The 19,627-nt window shown below is 37.4% G+C and overlaps 1 protein-coding gene across 1 annotated transcript; it reads left to right on the forward strand.

Annotated features, from left to right (window-relative positions):
• The first annotated feature begins 1,540 nt into the window (after nt 1-1,540).
• LOC113353271 (cytochrome P450 72A15-like) lies at nt 1,541-19,230 on the forward strand. Its single transcript, XM_026596922.1, has 7 exons — nt 1,541-1,716; nt 1,983; nt 17,432-17,534; nt 17,667-17,887; nt 18,031-18,278; nt 18,356-18,722; nt 18,802-19,230. The coding sequence occupies exons 1-7, from the start codon at nt 1,541-1,543 to the stop codon at nt 19,228-19,230; spliced, it is 1,545 nt and encodes a 514-aa protein (XP_026452707.1).
• Nucleotides 19,231-19,627: the final 397 nt, after the last annotated feature.

Consider the following 19,627-nt stretch of genomic DNA (forward strand, 5'->3'; position numbering starts at 1 on the left):
CCAAAAACTAAACTCCGTATTGAATTGAAAGAAATTAGAATCAATAATAACATGTAGGGAACATCTGGATGATGTACTCCAGAGCACCTGATTTATCCATGGCTTTTCATAAGACCTAGACTCGGATTCTTACTTGATTTCAGGTAAAATCAAAAATTAATTCATTTGGGAAATCGCAACTCATTTTCAATGCAAATCTTTGGTAATCAATTCTCCAGAAGGGATTTGAGACGATGATAAGATTCTAAGAGTAGTAATACCTTCCTTCCCCGAGTCTTCTCGCTGAAATCAACGGAAGCAAACAGCTTCATCATTGAATCAAAGAAAACCAATTAATTCAGCACCCATTTCAGAAATCTGAGAACATCAATAATCTCCAAATCGAGTACAAGAACCTGGTAGTAAAACTTTAACATAAACCCATGTGAACAAACTCATCAATCAAGTCTTCTTTCTCTCAAGAACAGCTCCCGTTGAGATACATAACACCATTAATCACTTCCTTCTCTTCACTGTTGTAAATCAAATACGAGATGCACCCACCAGTCCTTGACTTGAGTTTTAGTTCACTTCCAACCCTTTCTTAATCCTTCAAAACCAACCACCGGTTTAATTCATTGCAATCCCGCACCACGGATAATGTAATGCGCCACCAGCTTGAACTATTCTTTGATTTGATGAGACTCTCTCTTCTTTGATAAGAACCATATCAGCTATTTCTCGATCATAATTTCCAGATCTAAAATGAGTTTTATCAAATTGAATAAAAAAAAAAGATAGAATTGAATTTTAGGTTATGTCTTCTAGGGTTTCTATTTTGATTTAATTAGATAGAAAGATATCAAAAGAAAGTTGTTAATCATGTTCTCGTCTTCATATTTTCTTTTTTATGAAAGAGATAGGAAAGGAAAAAAAGAAGAAAACATCAAATATTAAAATATGGGTTTGTGCATAATTTTATCAGCGAAAATGGATGTGACCGTGAGTTTTTTTGGCCATGGGTTTCACAGTGGAAGGAAAACAAAAAATGGGTCTGGTAGTAGTTTTCACTTGGAGAAAACTATTTGCAAACATTTAATCTCATGTGGCCTATGCAGGTCCCAAACCAGCCACCTTCACATGATTAACCGGAAGGTTGTTTGATACCATAGTTGACCGTTAATGTTTCCTTGTATTTTTGTTTTAGGTAACTTGTGTACTTTATTTTTTTTGACCGTTTGTATATTGATTTAAACTTTCCATTTTTTAGGCAATTTGTATGTGATTTCAAATCTTTTAGTCGAACTTGGATAACAAGCGTTAAGTACAAAGTAGACAGCAAATCATGTGATGCAAGCAAAGTCATTATCTTTGAATTTTTAGTACTGACAAAATTTTTTTGTAACAACCTTATTTCCCAAGTCATTATCTTGAATGTCAAGTTTTTGCACAAAATCTTTAAATTACCTATACAAATCAAGAAAGTCTATAAATACTCATCTTTGTCTGACTTTGATATCATAAGAATTTTTTTAGTTAAATCAAGATAGAACAAAATATGATGGTTAGTTTTGTGTTTCTTACTTTGATCAGTTTTTCTTTATGCTTGCTACTATGGGATGGTTTGAAAGCCCTTTACTCAATTTGGTGGAAACCAAAGAAACTTGAGAAGGAATTGAAGCGACAAGGGATTAAAGGGTCCTCATACATACTACTCTATGGAGTAGACCTGAAAGAGTATTGTAGGAGTGAAATATTGCACGTTCATTACGTATGAGAAACAAAGATCATCTAACACAAGCGAAGATCATCGCACATAGCAAAATTGAGATGACGTATCTAGTGATGTCAGCACATTCACGAGTAAAGTGTGATGATCTGTGCGAAGTATAAAGTGTGCGAAGTTGAGTGAATGTATATGAGCGATTGTAACACACAGTGATTCCGAAAACAGGGGATCTATTAGCTGTCATCCACTATGTAAAATCCTATATAAAGAGAAGAGTTATCATGTAATGAGAGAGATCTCAGAGAGTGTGTTAGACAAGAAATTATGAGAGAGAAAGTTTATTTGGAGAGCAAGTAAAGTTATTTATTATCTTGTATCCAAATTAAGATTCTAACGAGTAAAAGAATAATTTTCATCATGATTTCTTAGTGTATTATTAGATTCTTGTATGGATGTGGTTGTAAGATTTTCTGCAACTACATTTTGGCGCTAGAAACAGCTTGTGGTGATAAATCCTGTTGGTTAGTTTATAGAATCTTGGAAAATTAGATATGGAAATACCAGAGAAGATAGAGACGAAAAGTGAAGAATTTATAGAGAAAGCGAGAATTAGGACGATACGAGGAAGAGGAAGGAGTATACAGTGTAATTCCATAACTAAAACGTCAATCTCCGATGTGGAATTTCAAGCAGGAATAACAGGAAGAATACACAAATGAGATCACAACGGAAAGAAGGTGACAACAGTAGAAAAGGAATCTCCTCTAAAAGAATGGGAGAAAGTGGAGATAACGTTTGCAGCAGATGAAATTCCGGAAGAAAATTCAAAACGAACAGATCCATTAGTAATTACAATAACGGATGAGCGAAGCAGTAATGATGAAAAGATGAAGAAATCAGAAGAATGGGAGATTAATAGAACGTTGGTGGATACAGGAAGTGCTGTTGATATCTTATTTTATCGTGCGTTCAAATCCATGGTGTACAAAAATGCAGATATGACATGTCCAACTTATAATATACGTGGATTTAATAAAACAGTGACAAAACCAAAAGGAGAGATAACGATGCGAATATTTTTGGGAAAAATAGAAACGAAGTTGATGTTATGTGTCGTTTATATAGAATCACCATATAACATGTTACTAGGGAGACCATGGATACATGCGATAAAGGCTGTGGCGTCAACACTACATCAATGCATTAATTAGATTCCCAATTCCAAGTGGAATAGGAGAAATTAAAGGAGATGTTGCGAGTGCGAAGACATGTCATCAAGTAGATGTACGAAATTATGAAGAACGTCCAAAGAAGCGAAAAGATCGTTGGAGAAAAGCAAAGGAATTGAAGAAGGAAGAGGAATTTCAGATGTACATGATTAGAGCGAAGGAAGGAAAAGGAATACCAAGCGAGATACCAGAGAAGGAAGGTGATCCAATTCAAGATATTAAGGAACCAACACCAATGGGAGAACCAAGAACGAATTTCACTGCTGCAGAACCAACAAAATAAATAAATGTTGGAACGGAAGAAGAACCAAAAATATTGAAAATAGGAACCACAATGGATAAAAAAGAAGAACAAAGAACAATAAATATTTTGCTAGAGTATAATGACATATTCGCATGGAGTATGGAGGAGATGCCAGGAATAAATCCGACTGTCACATGCCACAAATTGGATATTAAAAACAATGCAAAGCCATTTAAGCAAAGAATAACGAAGATCGCAACAACATATCATCCTCAAATAGAAGAAGAGTTACAAAAAATGTTGGATGCATGGATTATAAGACCAGCAAAATATCCATAATGGATAGCAAACATGGTCGTGGTGCTGAAGAAGAATAAGGGGATCAGGATTTGTATAGACTTCAGTGACTTAAACAAAGCGTGCCCGAAAGATAGTTTTCCTTTGCCATACATCCCGCAGATGGTGGAATCAGCATCAGGAAATGACAGACTCTCGTTGTTGGATAAAGAAGACCAAGAACATACTGCCTTTTCGCACCAATAGGATTATACTGTTATACGAAAATGTCATTTGGATTGAAAAATGCGGGTGCGACATATCAGAGAATGGTAGAGAAAGTGTTTGCGAAGTGGATACATACAACATTTAAAGTCTATGTGGATGATATGCTAGTAAATAGTAAAGAAGCAGAGGATCATCTAGATAACTTGAAGGAGATATTCGAACAAATGCGAAAGTTCAATATAAAAGTAAACCCAGAAAAATGTATTTTCGGAGTGTCGTCGGGAAAATTTTTGGGATACATATTATCAAAAGAAGGAATTGAAGTTGATCCTGAAAAGGTAAAAGCCGTACGAGACATGCCACCTCCTGCGACAGTGAAAGATGTTCAAAAATTAAATGGTTTGATAGCTTCGCTGGGGAGATTTATTTCCCGTTCTTCTGATAAGTGCAAACACTTTTTCAATATATTAAAGAAATGAACAAAATTTGAATGGACATAGGTATGCGACAAAGCTTTGCAACATATAAAAAATTACTTGATGAACCTATCCATTATGCAGAAAGCAAAGCCAGGAGAAGTGATGAGTGCTAAAAAGTGCATATTTCTATATATTTTTCTTGGCAATTAACTCATCTTTTGTGTTCTAATTCTCCATTTTAACCCATATTCTGTATTTTCATTGTTTTCAAGAATAAATAATTTTTTTAATTAATTTTGCATTTTTAGGTACTAAATAAAGCCTGGTTAACTCACGGAGTGAAAAGAGCAAAGAAACGACAAAGACTCCCGCAGAAAGGCAGCGAAGAATGATGTTTGCAAGAGCCGGACCAACTAGAAGTGGGCTTGGAAGGAAGAATTTGTTCTTAAAGAAGAAGCGGGCTCAGAATTGTCTAAGCCCAAACTCTAACCTAAGTCCAAGACCAAGCCCAAAGCCTGCCTAAGCTCGTAGCCGTCAGATTGGATGCACAGATGCATCCAACGGTCGCTTCATCACAGTGCATCAAACTCTGAAACTCCTGTCAAACATCATAGCACCTAACTCTCATCTGGACCGTCAGAATTGTTGTATCTAGAATCCAACGGTCGCTCAAGATCTGCCTCCGTCTCGCCGTTAGATCGATCCATCATCTTCGCATCCAACGTCTCATCCTTGCTGCGCATCAACATTTGCTACACCCGCTCAACACCCGAGTACCAAACACCTATACCCCGTACCAAACAACCCCTTCTCATATTCTCCATCGAACCCATCTTCTTCTCCGTCTGCAACTCCACTTCCTCTTCTCAACCACCATCTCTTCGTCGCCAACCACCACCAAAATCCATCATGGTTATCATCTACTAATGCCTACCTATTTCCCCCTTCTTTCTAGCCAGCTATCATACCAATTTCTCTCCTAGGGTTTCAGAGACAGGAAAGAAGAGAAATTGATAAAATAGCTCGAGCTAGAGGAGCAGTTGGAACATGAGATGGAGAAGGAAGAGCAGAGGAAGTATGGGTCGAAGACATGGGAACGAATCATCCCATCAAATTAGGTAAATCAATAACCCTAATTTCTGCTGTTTTTGGGGATTTGGGGAAAACTTGTGTAGAACCCTAATTGAAGCTTGTAACTATAAATATGATGTGTGGGTGTGTGTTAGAAGTTATGCCTGGACTAGCCAGTGCTTCACCCAAGAGGACTGGAATAGCCAGTGCCTCAAGGGTTAGTTTTTATTTTAAATTATGTTGTAAACTTCAATTGTTTTTATCCTATCCAAGCTCTGATCTTGTTGTGCTTGAATTGTTTAGGATTGAATATCCTTATAGGTTGTTAAAACACTAAGCAAGCTTCTCTGCGGGTAATTGCAGTGTGAGAGACCCAACTACCACAAGGTTTAGAATTCATCTTAGTGCCTTTAGCCTCCTTTCTAGACCAACCCTTAGATGAACCACAACTGTCATCTAGTTATTCAGAAAGCCTAGAAGCTGACTGATAACTAACAAGGGACAAGAACATAGTTGGAAAACCTGCCTTTGTTTCTTTATCACTGCCTTTGTTCTCTGTTAAGCTTAGAAAACAGTTTAGGAAACTTCACCTCACACCCTAGTCTCTGTGGTTCGACCCTGCCTTGCACACTCACTACAACAGACCCTGTGCACTTGCAGGTATCATTTATGTGACTCTTTTAGAGAGCCACCAATTTTTTGGCGCCGCTGCCGGGGACTGGTGCTGTGTAGTTGAAAAAAAAAAAAAATTAGTGTAGCTGTTGTATTTTAGTACCATCTGTGTTTTAGTATAACTGAGTATAACTTTAGCTGTAGTTAGTTTAGCTGTAACTTAGTCTAACTATAACTTAGTGCATCTGCATCTTGCATATCTTAGTTTGCCTCTTAGCCAGCCTCTGGTGCTGCATATTAGTGTAACTTAGCCAGCCTCTGGTGCTGCTGCTGCATCTGCACCTGTAACTTAGTGTAGTGTAACTTAGTTCATCTTTAGCTGTAAGCATAAGCATCTGCATCATCTGCATCATCTCTGCATCTGCATATGCATCTTAGTGTAAGCACTGCATCATCTGCATCTGCATACCTGCATCATCTGTTCTCTGCATAATCAACTGTCACCTGAATCTACAACTGCACCCTGATAACTTAGCATTCCATCTGTAGCTCTCATTGTTCATAGCCATTCTGTTCTGTAGCATAAACCATTTAGCATAACTTGGTTGTTTTTAGCTGTGTATATATTGTCCTCTGTAACTGCATTCACTGATCTCTCTTTGCATCTTGTGTGCTTCCTTGCCTTTGTTTCAAGAACTAAACTTAATTGCTAAGCTACCAGGTACATGAGGTGTTGCTGATCAAGCTTGTGGTGCTGCTGCCTCTTTCTGCTGGGCTTGCCACTTGCTGGTGCTGGTACTGAGCCTCTGGTGCTCTTGTTGTTGTTGCTGCAGCTGTGCTGCTACTTTCTTCTTCTCCCTGCTGCTGCTGTTACCTGTGGTGCTGCAGCAGAGCTGCTGTTGCTGAAGCTGTTGCCCCTGCTGTTGTTGCTGTGACCTTGCCACAAACTGACCTGATGCTGCTGATGTTTCCTGCCAGGCCAAGCCTATTGCTGTTGCTGAGTTGATCTTGTGTTGTTGTCTGCTGCTGCTGTAACTAGACCAAAACACAACTGGGCTACACAAGCTTAGGATGATCCAAAGCCCAACTGGGCTTTTGCAACCAAACTGAACAGCTGGGCTGTGCTTCACAGGTAAGCCTAAACCCATTAAAAGAACCCAAACTGTGGGCTTCCATTTTTCTTGTGGGCTTGTAATATTAAACCCAACATTTGGGCTTATATTTTCTGTTGGGTTTGTAATTAATTTCTTGTGGGCTTGTTTGTTTAATTTCTTGTGGGCTTGTGGTTTTAGATTGATTTGGGCCTGTTGTTTTAATTAAAAAAACAAAACTGAACTTTTGAAGTTGGGCCTCATATTTTAGTTAGTAGCTAGCCAAAGCCCAACTGAATTTCTGGGACTGTGGGCTTAACATCCATTTGAAAACTAAACATTTGCACTGTGGGCTTGACCCAAAAACAGAAAACGTTTTCAAAGCCCAGTTGGGCCTCGACCTTTGGATATTTAAGAGCCCAAATTTCAAATTGTTACCTGGGCTTGTTTCTGAACTGTGGGCCTGAACCAAAGTTCGAGTGGGCCAAAATTTCAAAATTCCAAAAACCAACAGTGAGCTTTACTCACCAGCAGTGGGCCTGTTTTTCAAAAACGTAGCTGGGCTTCGCAAAACCCAACAGTGGGCTTGGTCTCCTTATCCCATTAAAAACCAAATGTTTTTCTCCCATACAAACCAAAGTTTTCCAAATGTTTCCCTAAAAACCAAAATTTTTCTTTTTCCCATCAAAACCAAATGTCTCCCGACAAAACCAAATTTTTCCCAAAAAGTCCAATCCCATTAAAAACCAAATTTTCTTGTATAAAATCTAGTAGATAGTTTCTTAGTTAAATCTTTTGTTTCATTTGTACATATTTTGCTAATCCAATATAATCTCGGCTGACATATGTTGGATTCTTGTCTTGAATAACGGAGTTCTAATATTGCTTTCGCCGATATCAGGTATTCTCTTTCCTTTTTCTCTACTCAGCATAATCCTTTTCATATGTTGTATTATAATTCTTTACATCTTTTGAAACATTGAGGACAATGTTTAGTTTAGGTTTGAGGGTATAGATTAGATACCATGATAATATGCCATAATTGAAAACAAGAACTCCTTCTTTTTGAATTCTTTTTGAAAAAATTGAAAAATTGAAAAAAAAAGAATAACTAAAAAATTAAAAAAACATAAAAATGGAGCTCATTTACCTTGAAATGTTGACTCCTGTGCATGTATGTAAACATAAGGATTCTTAGTCTAGATATTTAGGCACCCTGATTCTAGCACAATTCACATGTGATAAGAAACTTGCACGCGCACGATCTACCAATACATGTATAGCCTCGATCTTCAAGGTGTTTGATAGGAAGTTAGATTTCCAATCACTTTAGAATACTGAATGAGACTTGACTAGCTTGTTCTTTGGTTGGCTGGGATAGAAGTTGGAGGATACGTTAAGAAAAGCAACCATAGAATTTGACCGGATGCATTCGATAAGGGCCACCTCTTGCTAAGGGTCATGTAATTATGTTTTTCTTTTTGTTCATGTATCAAAAGTGTCACTATGTTGTAAAGATCAAAGTTGTTTCTTTAAAAAAAAAAAAAAAATCAGAAAAATCAAAAAAAAATATCAGAAAAAATAATAAATAAAAAAAAAATATCAAGTATTTATTTATTCCATGTTTTGTCATGTTAAAGACAATAATTCTCTCTTGTCCCAAAAATAAAAGAGAGTAATCAATGTAAATAAGAGTCATGTAAAGAGTCATCTTTTTGTTTTAAATAGTCTTGTAATAAGCAAGGAGGGTGCATCCATCGATGTATAACGCGGGTAAACTGAAATATCACAAACTCATTGGGTGAACATTCACAATTCTCGTAAAGCCGGACAGCTAGCTTGGCTTAGAATTCGGTTCTTAGCCTAAAAACTATCTCTTGGTGATTAGTAGTCATGACTTCAGGTCATTCTAGAAACATGTGTAGATACACTTTACACTCTTATCACGTGTCTTTAGTTGTCATCAGTGCTAGGATTGTGCCTTTGATAGCTAGATTGACATCTCCATTTTGCTGTGATCTTCTACTGTCTTGCACATGTCACATTTCATGGAATATGAGCTTATATTTTGTCCTAGAACTTTGTAGGTACGTTCTAAGCAAACCTTCACGAGACTTCACTCGTCCACTAGGGACACTTAGTGGTTTAAAAGGCTTAGTGCATACGCTAAATGCATTCGAGAAACCAGCGACAGTGGTATAGGTAGGATTTCCTTAGTTTTGTTTTACTTGAGGACAAGTAAAATTCAGGTTTGGGGGTATTTGATAAGTGCTAAAAAGTGCATATTTCTATATATTTTTCTTGGCAATTAACTCATATTTTGTGTTCTAATTCTCCATCCCGCATAAAGGCAGCGAAGAATGATGTTTGCAAGAGCCGGACTAACTAGAAGTGGGCTTGGAAGGAAGAATTTGTTCTTAAAGAAGAAGCGGGCTCAGAATTGTCTAAGCCCAAACTCTAACCTAAGTCCAAGACCAAGCCCAAAGCCTGCCTAAGCTCGTAGCCGTCAGATTGGATCCACGGATGCACTCAACGGTCGCTTCATCACAGTGCATCAAATTATGAAGCTCCTGTCAAACATCATAGCACTTAACTCTCATCTGGAACGTCAGAATTGTTGTATCTAGAATCCAACGGTCGCTCAAGATCTGCCTCCGTCTCGCCGTTAGATCGATCCATCATCTTCGCATCCAACGTCTCATCCTTGCTGCGCATCAACATTTTCTACACCCGCTCAACACCCGAGTACCAAACACCTATACCCCGTACCAAACAACCCCTTCTCATATTCTCCATCGAACCCATCTTCTTCTCCGTCTGCAACTCCACTGCCTCTTCTCAACCACCACCACAACCACCATCTCTTCGTCGCCAACCACCACCAAAAGCCATCATGGTTATCACCTACTAATGCCTACCTATTTCCCCCTTGTTTCTAGCCAGCTATCATACCAATTTCTCTCCTAGGGTTTCAGAGACAGGAAAGAAGAGAAATTGATAAAATAGCTCGAGCTAGAGGAGCAGTTGGAACAAGAGATGGAGAAGGAAGAGCAGAGGAAGGATGGGTCGAAGACATGGGAACGAATCATCCCATCAAATTAGGTAAATCAATAACCCTAATTTCTGCTGTTTTTGGGGATTTGGGGAAAACTTGTGTAGAACCCTAATTGAAGCTTGTAACTATAAATATGATGTGTGGGTGTGTGTTAGAAGTTATGCCTGTACTAGCCAGTGCTTCACCCAAGAGGACTGGAATAGCCAGTGCCTCAAGGGTTAGTTTTATTTTAAATGATGTTGTAAACTTAAATTGTTTTTTCCTATCCATGCTCTGATCTTGTTGTGCTTGAATTGTCTAGGATTGAATATCCTTATAGGTTGTTAAAACACTAAGCAAGCTTCTCTGCGAGTAGTTGCAGTGTGAGAGCCCCAACTACCACAAGGTTTAGAATTCATCTTAGTGCCTTTAGCCTCCTTTCTAGACCAACCCTTAGATGAACAGCCGGCTTTGAACCGCAACTGTCATCTAGTTATTCAGAAAGCCTAGAAGCTGACTGATAACTAACAAGGGACAAGAACATAGTTGGAAGACCTGCCTTTGTTTCTTTATCACTGCCTTTGTTCTCTGTTAAGCTTAGAAAACAGTTTAGGAAACTTCAACTCACACCCTAGTCTCTGTGGTTCGACCCTGCCTTGCACACTCACTACAACAGACCCTGTGCACTTGCAGGTATCATTTCTGTGACTCTTTTAGAGAGCCACCAAGAAGACCTGTTAATATATTTGGCATCAACACCGTATGCGTTAAGTGTTGTTTTGTTACTATCGTATCAAGGAGTGGAAAAGCCTATATATTGTATAAGTAAAACATTCAACTCTGCAAAGAAAATTTATTCCACGATTAAAAAATTAATTCTCGCACTGGTTTACGCATCCTTCAAACTTCGCATATACTTTTAGGCTCGTAAGATTAAGGTGTTCACAAAAGTGCCAATTGAGCCTGAAATGAAGAATTCAAAAAGATCAGGGAGAATTGAAAGATGAAATGCTCAAGTGGGAAATTTTGAGATTAGTTATGAGGTTTTATCTTCACCAAAGTCACAGGTTATCGCAGAGTTCCTATCACAATTTTCATTGGAAGAAGATGAAAATGTAGAAGATATGATGGATTTAGATGAAGAACATGGGAATCTTAAAGATTTATTGACATATCATAATTCAAATTGATGGGAGATACAGGTAGACGGATCATCTAATAGAGAAGGAAATGGAATTGGTATTTTCTTTATTTCACCAACATGAGCGCGAATGGATTACTCATTTAGGCTGGAGTTCGCGTCCACAAATAACGAAATTGAATATGAGGCAGTTGTACATGCATTAAAGTTAGCTATCGAAATGGAGATAAAAGATGCGCGAATAACTAGTGACTCGCAGTTGGTTATTCATCGGATAGAAGGAAAATATAGTACAAATAAACATCTTTGCAGAAATATAAAAAGCTGGTCATGGAGTTAGTAGAGCGAATTCCAAAAATAAGTTGGAGACACATAGGCAGAAAGGACAATAGATTCGCAGATGCATTGGCTTTCATACCTCCCATGTTAGTGGATCCAGTTGCGCGAGACATAAAGATACAAAAACTCTTTTTACCATCCACAAAGAAATAAGAAGGAACAAAAGCAGATGTGATGATAGTAGAAGACAAGGAAGAAGAACAAATGAACGAAGACAAAGATTGGAGAACTGAGCTTCATTTATATATGGAAAGGGGTGAGGTACCAAGAAAAAGGTTAGAAGCACACAAATTAAAAAGTCATGCGACGAATTATGAATTAAGAGATGGTATTCTGTATAGAAGATCATTTCTTGGACCTTCGCTTAGATGTCTTACGCGAAAAGAAGGAATCGAAATATTAAAAGCATTACATTATGGGGATGCTGGCAATCATAGTGGAGAAAGGTCACTCGCATACAGAGCGAATATACAAGGATATTATTGCCGGTACATGCATGAAGATGCAAAACAAGTATCAAGGCGATGCGAAGAATGTCAACGACATGGGAAGAAAATACACACGCCCGAAGCAATGCTAAATACGTCAGCGAATGCATGGCCATTTGGAAAATGAGGTATTGACATTGTTGGTCCATTTATCCCAGGTACAGGACAAAGAAGATATTTAATAGTAACAACAGACTATTTCACAAAGTGGGCAGAAGTAAAAGCAGTTCAACATATTCGTGATAAAGACATATTCACGTTTATTTTTGAGAATATCATATGCATATTTGGAATCCCAGCATAGTTAGTATCTGATAATGGAAAGCAGTTCGAGGGTGAAAATATAGAGATGTTATTCAATGCGTTCAAAATTCAAAGTGGAAAGTCTACCCCTCTATATCCACAGAGTAATGGACAGGTAGAAGCCACTAATAAAACAATCACATACACATTGAAAAAGAAGTTGGAAGGGTACAATCAAGGGTGGTGCGAGAAAGTACCTAATGTAGCATGGGCATGCAGATCAACAAGGAGAGAAGCAACATGAATGTCACCTTTCTGTTTAACATATGGGGTAGAAGCAGTGTTTCCAACAGAAGTCATTATCCCTACAACGAAGAAAGAAGCGTGGGAGAAGAATCTAAGTGCGGATTTAATTTTAACAAAGATGGATGATCTGGAATAAACTAGGGAGGTTGCTCTACGAAATATGAAAAATTATCAAAGAAGATTAGCTTGAGAATACAACAAACGAGTTAAGACAAGAGATGGTCAACCAGGAGAATTGGTGCCGCGAGAAATACCAGTCTATCAGAGAGGAGGAGATGGGAAGATAGAGAATAAGTGGGACGGACCATATATAATCAAAAGAATAGTTGGTAATGGAGCTTACGAATTAAGGGATCCTGAAGGAAGAGATATAGGACACATGTTAGATCATCCTTGGAATAGGTTATATTTGAAGAAGTATTATCCATAAATATTTGCGATATGAGTCGCACAGGTGACAATGATGCGAAGTTACGAATACGAATTAATATTTTCAGTATGGATGTAAAGTTCAATTCAATTAAAAAATTTGAAGATCTCGCTCCGTGTTCAAGAAATTCTTTCATAAGAAAAAGGCAAGTGTAAGACCTTGAAGTAAGACCTTAATAGAAGGCAATAAAAATAAAAATTCTAATTAGGGAGGCTAGGCATCCGAATGTGGAGAGCAACCTAGTTCGCATAAATGCAAGAGGCAAAAAGTAAGACATATCGCACGTCATAATCGAGGAAAACCTGGTAAGCATGACTCAAGGGAAAGATACATCGACCTTGGAACTTAAGTCATGGAGACTTGGGGTGAGCAAAACGAAAATGCCCATCCAGGAAAGACACCTAAATAGAAAGATTGGGGTAATAAGATCTTTCCTAAGGAGTGCAGAAATTCGATCAGGGCGCCGAGGTACACGGTTGAGTCAAGAGTGCCCAGGGCGTCTGGAGCGTACCTTGCCACTCTTGACAAGTCCTGACTATGATGCACTCGGTCAGAAGATACCCCACTTAGGGTGCGGTCTCGTAACCATAAACCTCATCGGTGGAGGGATAAGAGACTGCGAAATCAACTGGTTGTTGTATTACTGGATGGGAGGATCCAACCTTAACCCGGTAGAGGTAAGCTTCATTGAAGGGGCAAACAGGAGGAAGATAAGGACGACACCCTCCATTAAAGAGCTGAATTGTGTCAAAAGAAGTAAATATCATGAGGCTTTTTACTCAACGGAGTATTATGGCTTTTCATATTTACGCACATAAGAAACCTGCAGAGGTAATAATACAAGAATATGATAAGGCGAGATCAATGGGTCTTTACATTTAGGTGTAATGACCTCCTGCGATCTCGTCGCACAAAAATAAAAGATACATTCAGGCAAAATAAGATCTTTACTTAGGAAGGAAAAATAAGACCTCACAAGAATGAATTAATATTATGTCGTGGACACTCTTTAAAGAAGTGTGCACCAAATTAGACTCTTTCTTTTCTTTTCAGAATGATCCAATTCGCACACTTGTTTCTTCCAAGAAATATAATAAGAGGCAAGTATGGGAATTAAAATAAAAATTTATTATCCTTATTGATCAAGAAACAAGTCCAAAGTGTATCAAAATACAAAAGGTGATGCGGATAGTTAAAAAAAAAATACGAAGATTAAACATTATCAGAAGGTACATTTTGTTCAACTAAAGACTTTTAGGCATCAATCTTGAGACTTGGATTTAGGTCTTTAACTTCAACATCAGCCTTATAAACAGAGTCCATGTTTCCAGAACTGTTCTTCTCAAATTGATCTTCTTCATCAATATCATTTTCGTGGTCTTTTTCATCATCGCTTACAAACTCATAGTCACTATCAGCCTCAGGATACACCTCGTCTTCGCTTACATTAAATGGAGGGACATTTACTGGAGAGAGAGTTGCTCAGAAGGATCTGGTTAACTATAGTCTGAGCTTTATCATGAGCATTGCGAAGAACTTCTTTTTCAATATTTCTGGCATTGATTTCTATGAAATTTTGAAGATACGTGAATCTTCTTCGCGCTCGGTCCCGAGAGGCAGTAAGAAAAACCTCAAGATTTGTATAAGATATCTCCAGAGTCGCACGATCTTTGCGAACTTTAGCTAAGTCAGACCTCAAATTGGAAATAATGGATTGATTCGACTTTTCGGAGCCTGCAAAGAGAAATAAAGGATCAAGGTTTGGAAACAAAATTCGCATCAATAAGGTCAAAATAAATAAATAAATAATACAAGCAAAATGAGGCAGTCAAGTCTAACTGACTACCTTCGCAGATTTTAGAAAAGTCAAGAGTGTTATTCTTCATACTTTCCATAGCCTTATCAAAATCATCACCGAACGAACCATTGAGATGGGATCGAATCTTCTTTTCATCAGCAGAGAGGGAACTATTCTTTTTCTTAAGGATCTTATGAGAATGCTTTAATTGAACATATTGTTCTTGAAGCTGGTTCATCTTCACAGTCAAGTTTATTTTACTTTGGATGATTTTTTTATTGTGGGTATTTAATTCCTTAAATGATGCTTCGTGCTGGACTTTGAGTGAATGAAGGGCTTGTTCTTGATTATCATTTATCTTCTGAATAATTGAGTATTTATGCGAAAACATTATTTCCTTCTTTACAAAGGAGCGTTTCTCCATGAAAAGACTATGGTTTTCTTCTGACAAGGTTTGATATCTTAAATCAGCACCATACAATAATTTAGATAAGTGGGAAATCTGAGCGCTTAAAATTTCAATCTCTCTAGTAAAATGACTATTTTCATGAGTTAGATTGTTAATCTGGTCAAACGAGTATGAATGTTGGTTATTTAATTGATTTAATTGAATCTGCAACTTCTCATTATTCGCACGGGTGTCTTCGGCAAGAAATTGAAAAGTGAATATCTCCGCAATTTGATTCTAGTTTAAATCTTAATGCATGAACAAGTTTAAAAGAAGTTAATAAGTGAAGACATGAATTATAAGATACAATAAATAAAGAGAAAGAATACCTCTAAGTTTTTGGTTTTCGTTGCGAAGACCTTCGGAGTCAAGAATTGAGACCTGGAGCTCTCCTTTCAACTTACTGATTTCCTTTTGTAGAAGAGTATTCTGGTGAGAAATTTCTAGTTGGGAACAACTAGATTCAAAACGGCATTCAGCTAAAATCATCCGACGATGAGATTCCTGATAAAGAAAGAGGATAAGGATAAGTAATTAGGATATTGTTATCAAGAAAACAAATACAAGAGGTACTTACCTAGACATATAGAGCAGTATGAAAGCTTGGGTCAATTTGAGAATGGATCTCGTCCCTAGTAGCTTTATCAGAAGGAAATCCGCCTAGCAGTTTACTCAAATCCGAGCAAATGTGGAGTTGGTGAGGATCATTAGTAGACGATTGTGAATAATTGATGATGCCGAGCAAAGTTTGAGAAGTAAATTTTACGCTATATAAAGCTTTCTTATCCAAAGAAAGGGGTTCTAATAAGAAAGAGGAAGATGAAGAAGGGGAAACAGAAATAGAAGGAGAAGGAATGGTGAAATTCGCAGAGTGAGGTATATCCGTATTATTTCGTATGGTCTCAGTATTTGCAAATAAAGGAGTGTTCGCAAAGGTTGAAATAGTTTGATCAGCATCCGAAGAAACCGCAGAGGAAGAAACAGGGGTATCCTTTATTCCTTGATCAACAATTTTCTTTTTGGGAGGAAAGATTTCTTCGAGAGTAACGAAAAGATTTGCATGAGTTGTTTAAGTATTATCTTGAGCTATATTTTCGATAGCAGTTGGAGGGGTGACATTCACAGCACCAAGTTCAGGAATAACAATATTTGATTTAAGAGTTGTAGGTTTGCGAATTCTCTTGATCTTCGGTCCCTTTTTACCACCCATCTCACAATCGGAACCCTGCGAAAACAACGCAGATAGTTAATAGAGGCAACAATATTGTTTGATAAAAAAATAAAGTATTTCTTACTCCTTTGTTGTGCGAAGTCTTCCTATTGATAGATTCTTTGTCTTTGGTGTCTGAAGAAGATTTCGGGTTAGAAACGGTTATTTTGAAGCCGTCTGAGGATGAATTTTTCTTGCAAACAGTATGGGAATTAAGTTAGTTATAATATCAACAATCATGATTGATATTAATGATATGATTATCAGGAGAGAGGTTGATTTTGATAGAGTATGCAAACCTTGGTTGAAGAACCATGAAGATAAAAGTGAAATAACAACAACAACAGTAAATCAGAGAAGCAATAGCAGGAAGATGAAATAATCTCGAAGAAGTTGGAAAGAAAAAATCAAATCAGAAGAAAAGAAGGAGTTACTTCTATAAAATAAATCGATAAATAGATAAAAGAGATGATCAGTTAGAAACAGGCTATATCGGTAAAAAGTAGAAGAATTGACACGTGCAGATAAATAGGCTGGAATTGCGGAAAAATGTCGGCAAGACAAAATGAACATGTGCGATAATTTAGATCTCAAGTTTCTCATATCGCTCACTTTGAAAAGAGAACAACACGAGAAGAGGCAAAATGTAGGAGTGAAATATCGCACGTTCATTATGTGTGCGAAACAAAGATCATCTAACACAAGCGAAGATCATCGCACATAGCAAAATTGAGATGACGTATCTAGTGATGTCATCACAGTCACGAGTAAAGTGTGATGATCTGTGCGAAGTATAAAGTATGCGAAGTTGAGTGAATGTATATGAGCGATTGTAACGCACAGTGATTCCGAAAATAGGGGATCTATTAGCTGTCATCCACTATGTAAAATCCTATCTAAAGGGAAGAGTTATCATGTAATGTGAGAGATCTCAGAGAGTGTGTTAGACAAGAAATTAGGAGAGAGAAAGTTTATTTGGAGGGCAAGTAAAGTCATTGATTATCTTGTATCCAAATTAAGATTCTAATGAGTAAAAGAATAATGTTCATCATGATTTCTTAGTGTATTATTAGATTCTTGTATGGATGTGGTTGTAAGATTTTCTGCAACTACAAGTATATCAATTGTATAACCGAAACATGGTCAAAACCGATCAATCTGAATCACCAGATAACGTCGCGGGTAGTCCCGTATGTTAAGAATCTTGTACAACAGTACGGTAATACTAATTCTTCATTTTCCACCATTTCATTTGAAATTCTTGAATTACTTTAACATGCTAGATAGTCGATGATATGATTTCAAATGGTTGTTGAGTAATCACATATTTTTAAGTATTTTTGGATGACAGGGAAGGTATCACTGACTTGGAACGGAACAACTCCTAGGCTAATTATAATGGACCCAGAGATGATGAAAGAAGTCTTATCTGAAAAAAATGGCAATATCCAGAAGCCACCATTGAACCCTCTCATTCTGATGCTTGCAAAGGGACTGACTGTCTTGGAAGGAGAGGAATGGTCCAAACATAGAAGAATTATCAGTCCTGCTTTTCACCAAGAGAAATTGAAGGTCATTTCTTCTTCCACTGAATTACTATAAAAAACTCAATTGCATATAAAATGAGGTACGTAAGGCGAAATGGGAGTTGGTTGAGATTGTCATGGTATTTCATGCATTGGTGGTTTAACTTTTTGGACGCCTTGACTATCTAGGGTATGATGCCTGCGTTTTCGACTAGTTGTATCGAGTTAATTGAGCGTTGGAAGATGTTGGTGGATCCTGCTAAAGGTTCTTGTGAATTGGATGTATGGCCTGAAATGGGGAAACTAACTGCTGATGTTATTTCACGGACGGCTTTTGGAAGCAATTATGAAGAAGGAAAGAGGCTCTTTGAACTACAAAAGGAGCAGATTCTACTAGTTGTTGAAGCTATGCAAATGTTATACATCCCCGGTTATAGGTACTTTCTCGTTCTTCATTTCAGCTAAATATTTTCTAGTGAGATAGAATATCATAGAATTTGATGATTTTATACAGGTTCATACCTACAAAAAAGAACAAGAGGAGACAGTATCTAGCTAAGGAGATAAACGGTATACTAAGAGGGTTTATTAGTAAACGAGAAGAGTTGATGAAAACCGATTCGCTGAGCAGTACTAATGACTTGCTAGGATTGCTACTGCAATCTAGTCACTCAGAAAGCTATGGATTGACCATTGAGGATGTTATTGAGGAATGCAAGGTTTTTTACTCAGCTGGTCAAGAAACAAATTCAACCTTACTAACGTGGGCGATAGTCGTCCTGGCAATGCACCCGAATTGGCAAGAGAAAGCAAGAGAAGAAGTGGAGAGAATTTGTGGCAAAAATGTTCCCGATTTCAAGGACATTACGCATTTCAAGATTGTAAGCTAGCTCTCGTAACTCCTTATATCACTTGCATTTCTTTTGTTATGGTAACTGAATCAATTCTCCATTTTTGCAGATGACGATGATACTAAATGAAGTCTTGAGGTTGTATCCACCTGTGGTTGAAGTATATCGACACACTTGCAAAAGAACCAAACTAGGAGATACCTCCATACCAGCCGGAGTCGATTTAACTCTTCCTATACTTCTTATTCATCATGATAAGGAATATTGGGGTGATGATGCAGAGGAATTCAAACCAGAGAGATTTGCTGATGGAGTTATGAATGCCTCAAAGGATAATAGAGCGTCATTCTTTCCGTTCGGATGGGGTCCTAAGGTTTGTATAGGCCAAAACTTTGCAATGATTGAAGCTAAAATGGCTTTGGCTATGATTCTGCAAAACTTCTCTTTGGAGCTCCCACCGTCTTATGCTCATGCTCCGTATACTGTTATGACTCTCCAACCTCAACATGGAGCTCAAATCATACCACACCAACTCTAAGCTATTGAAAATAATGTGATCCTTGATCGCAACAAAAGCGTGTGCGAGTTTTTAATTTCGAAAAATGGGTCATTTGTCCAAATATTTTTAAAACATAGTTCAAATGGACAAGTAAAAATTAGTATGGGTGAAATTGACACTAAAAAATAGCAAGAATGAAACTGGATTCATCCTGACTTAAACTTAAAAAATAGTAAGGATGAAACTGAATGCATCCAGATGTAAATTAAAAATAAGAAAAAGTATTTGAAAAGGGTTAGATAAAACTGTTTACATTTTTGTCCATTTAAATAGTATCAAAATCTAGATGTCCTTTTCACCCAGGAATTGTTGATTTTGATCTTTTTAACTAATTTTGTGTTTTTAATTTCTGTTTTATATTTTTATTTTGATCTTT

The sequence above is a fragment of the Papaver somniferum genome, chromosome 2, assembly GCF_003573695.1.
Source record: "Papaver somniferum cultivar HN1 chromosome 2, ASM357369v1, whole genome shotgun sequence".
Taxonomy (NCBI): Eukaryota; Viridiplantae; Streptophyta; class Magnoliopsida; order Ranunculales; family Papaveraceae; genus Papaver; species Papaver somniferum.

What these genes read in the sequence shown, in the direction of transcription:
- LOC113353271 (XM_026596922.1), top strand. Translation starts at nt 1,541, where the DNA reads ATGGTTAGTTTTGTGTTTCTTACTTTGATCAGTTTTTCTTTATGCTTG. An exon ending in TTCACCAAGAGAAATTGAAG is followed by an intron (nt 17,888 to 18,030) that starts GTCATTTCTTCT and finishes TTGACTATCTAG; the next exon opens with GGTATGATGCCTGCGTTTTC. An exon ending in TTATACATCCCCGGTTATAG is followed by an intron (nt 18,279 to 18,355) that starts GTACTTTCTCGT and finishes GATTTTATACAG; the next exon opens with GTTCATACCTACAAAAAAGA.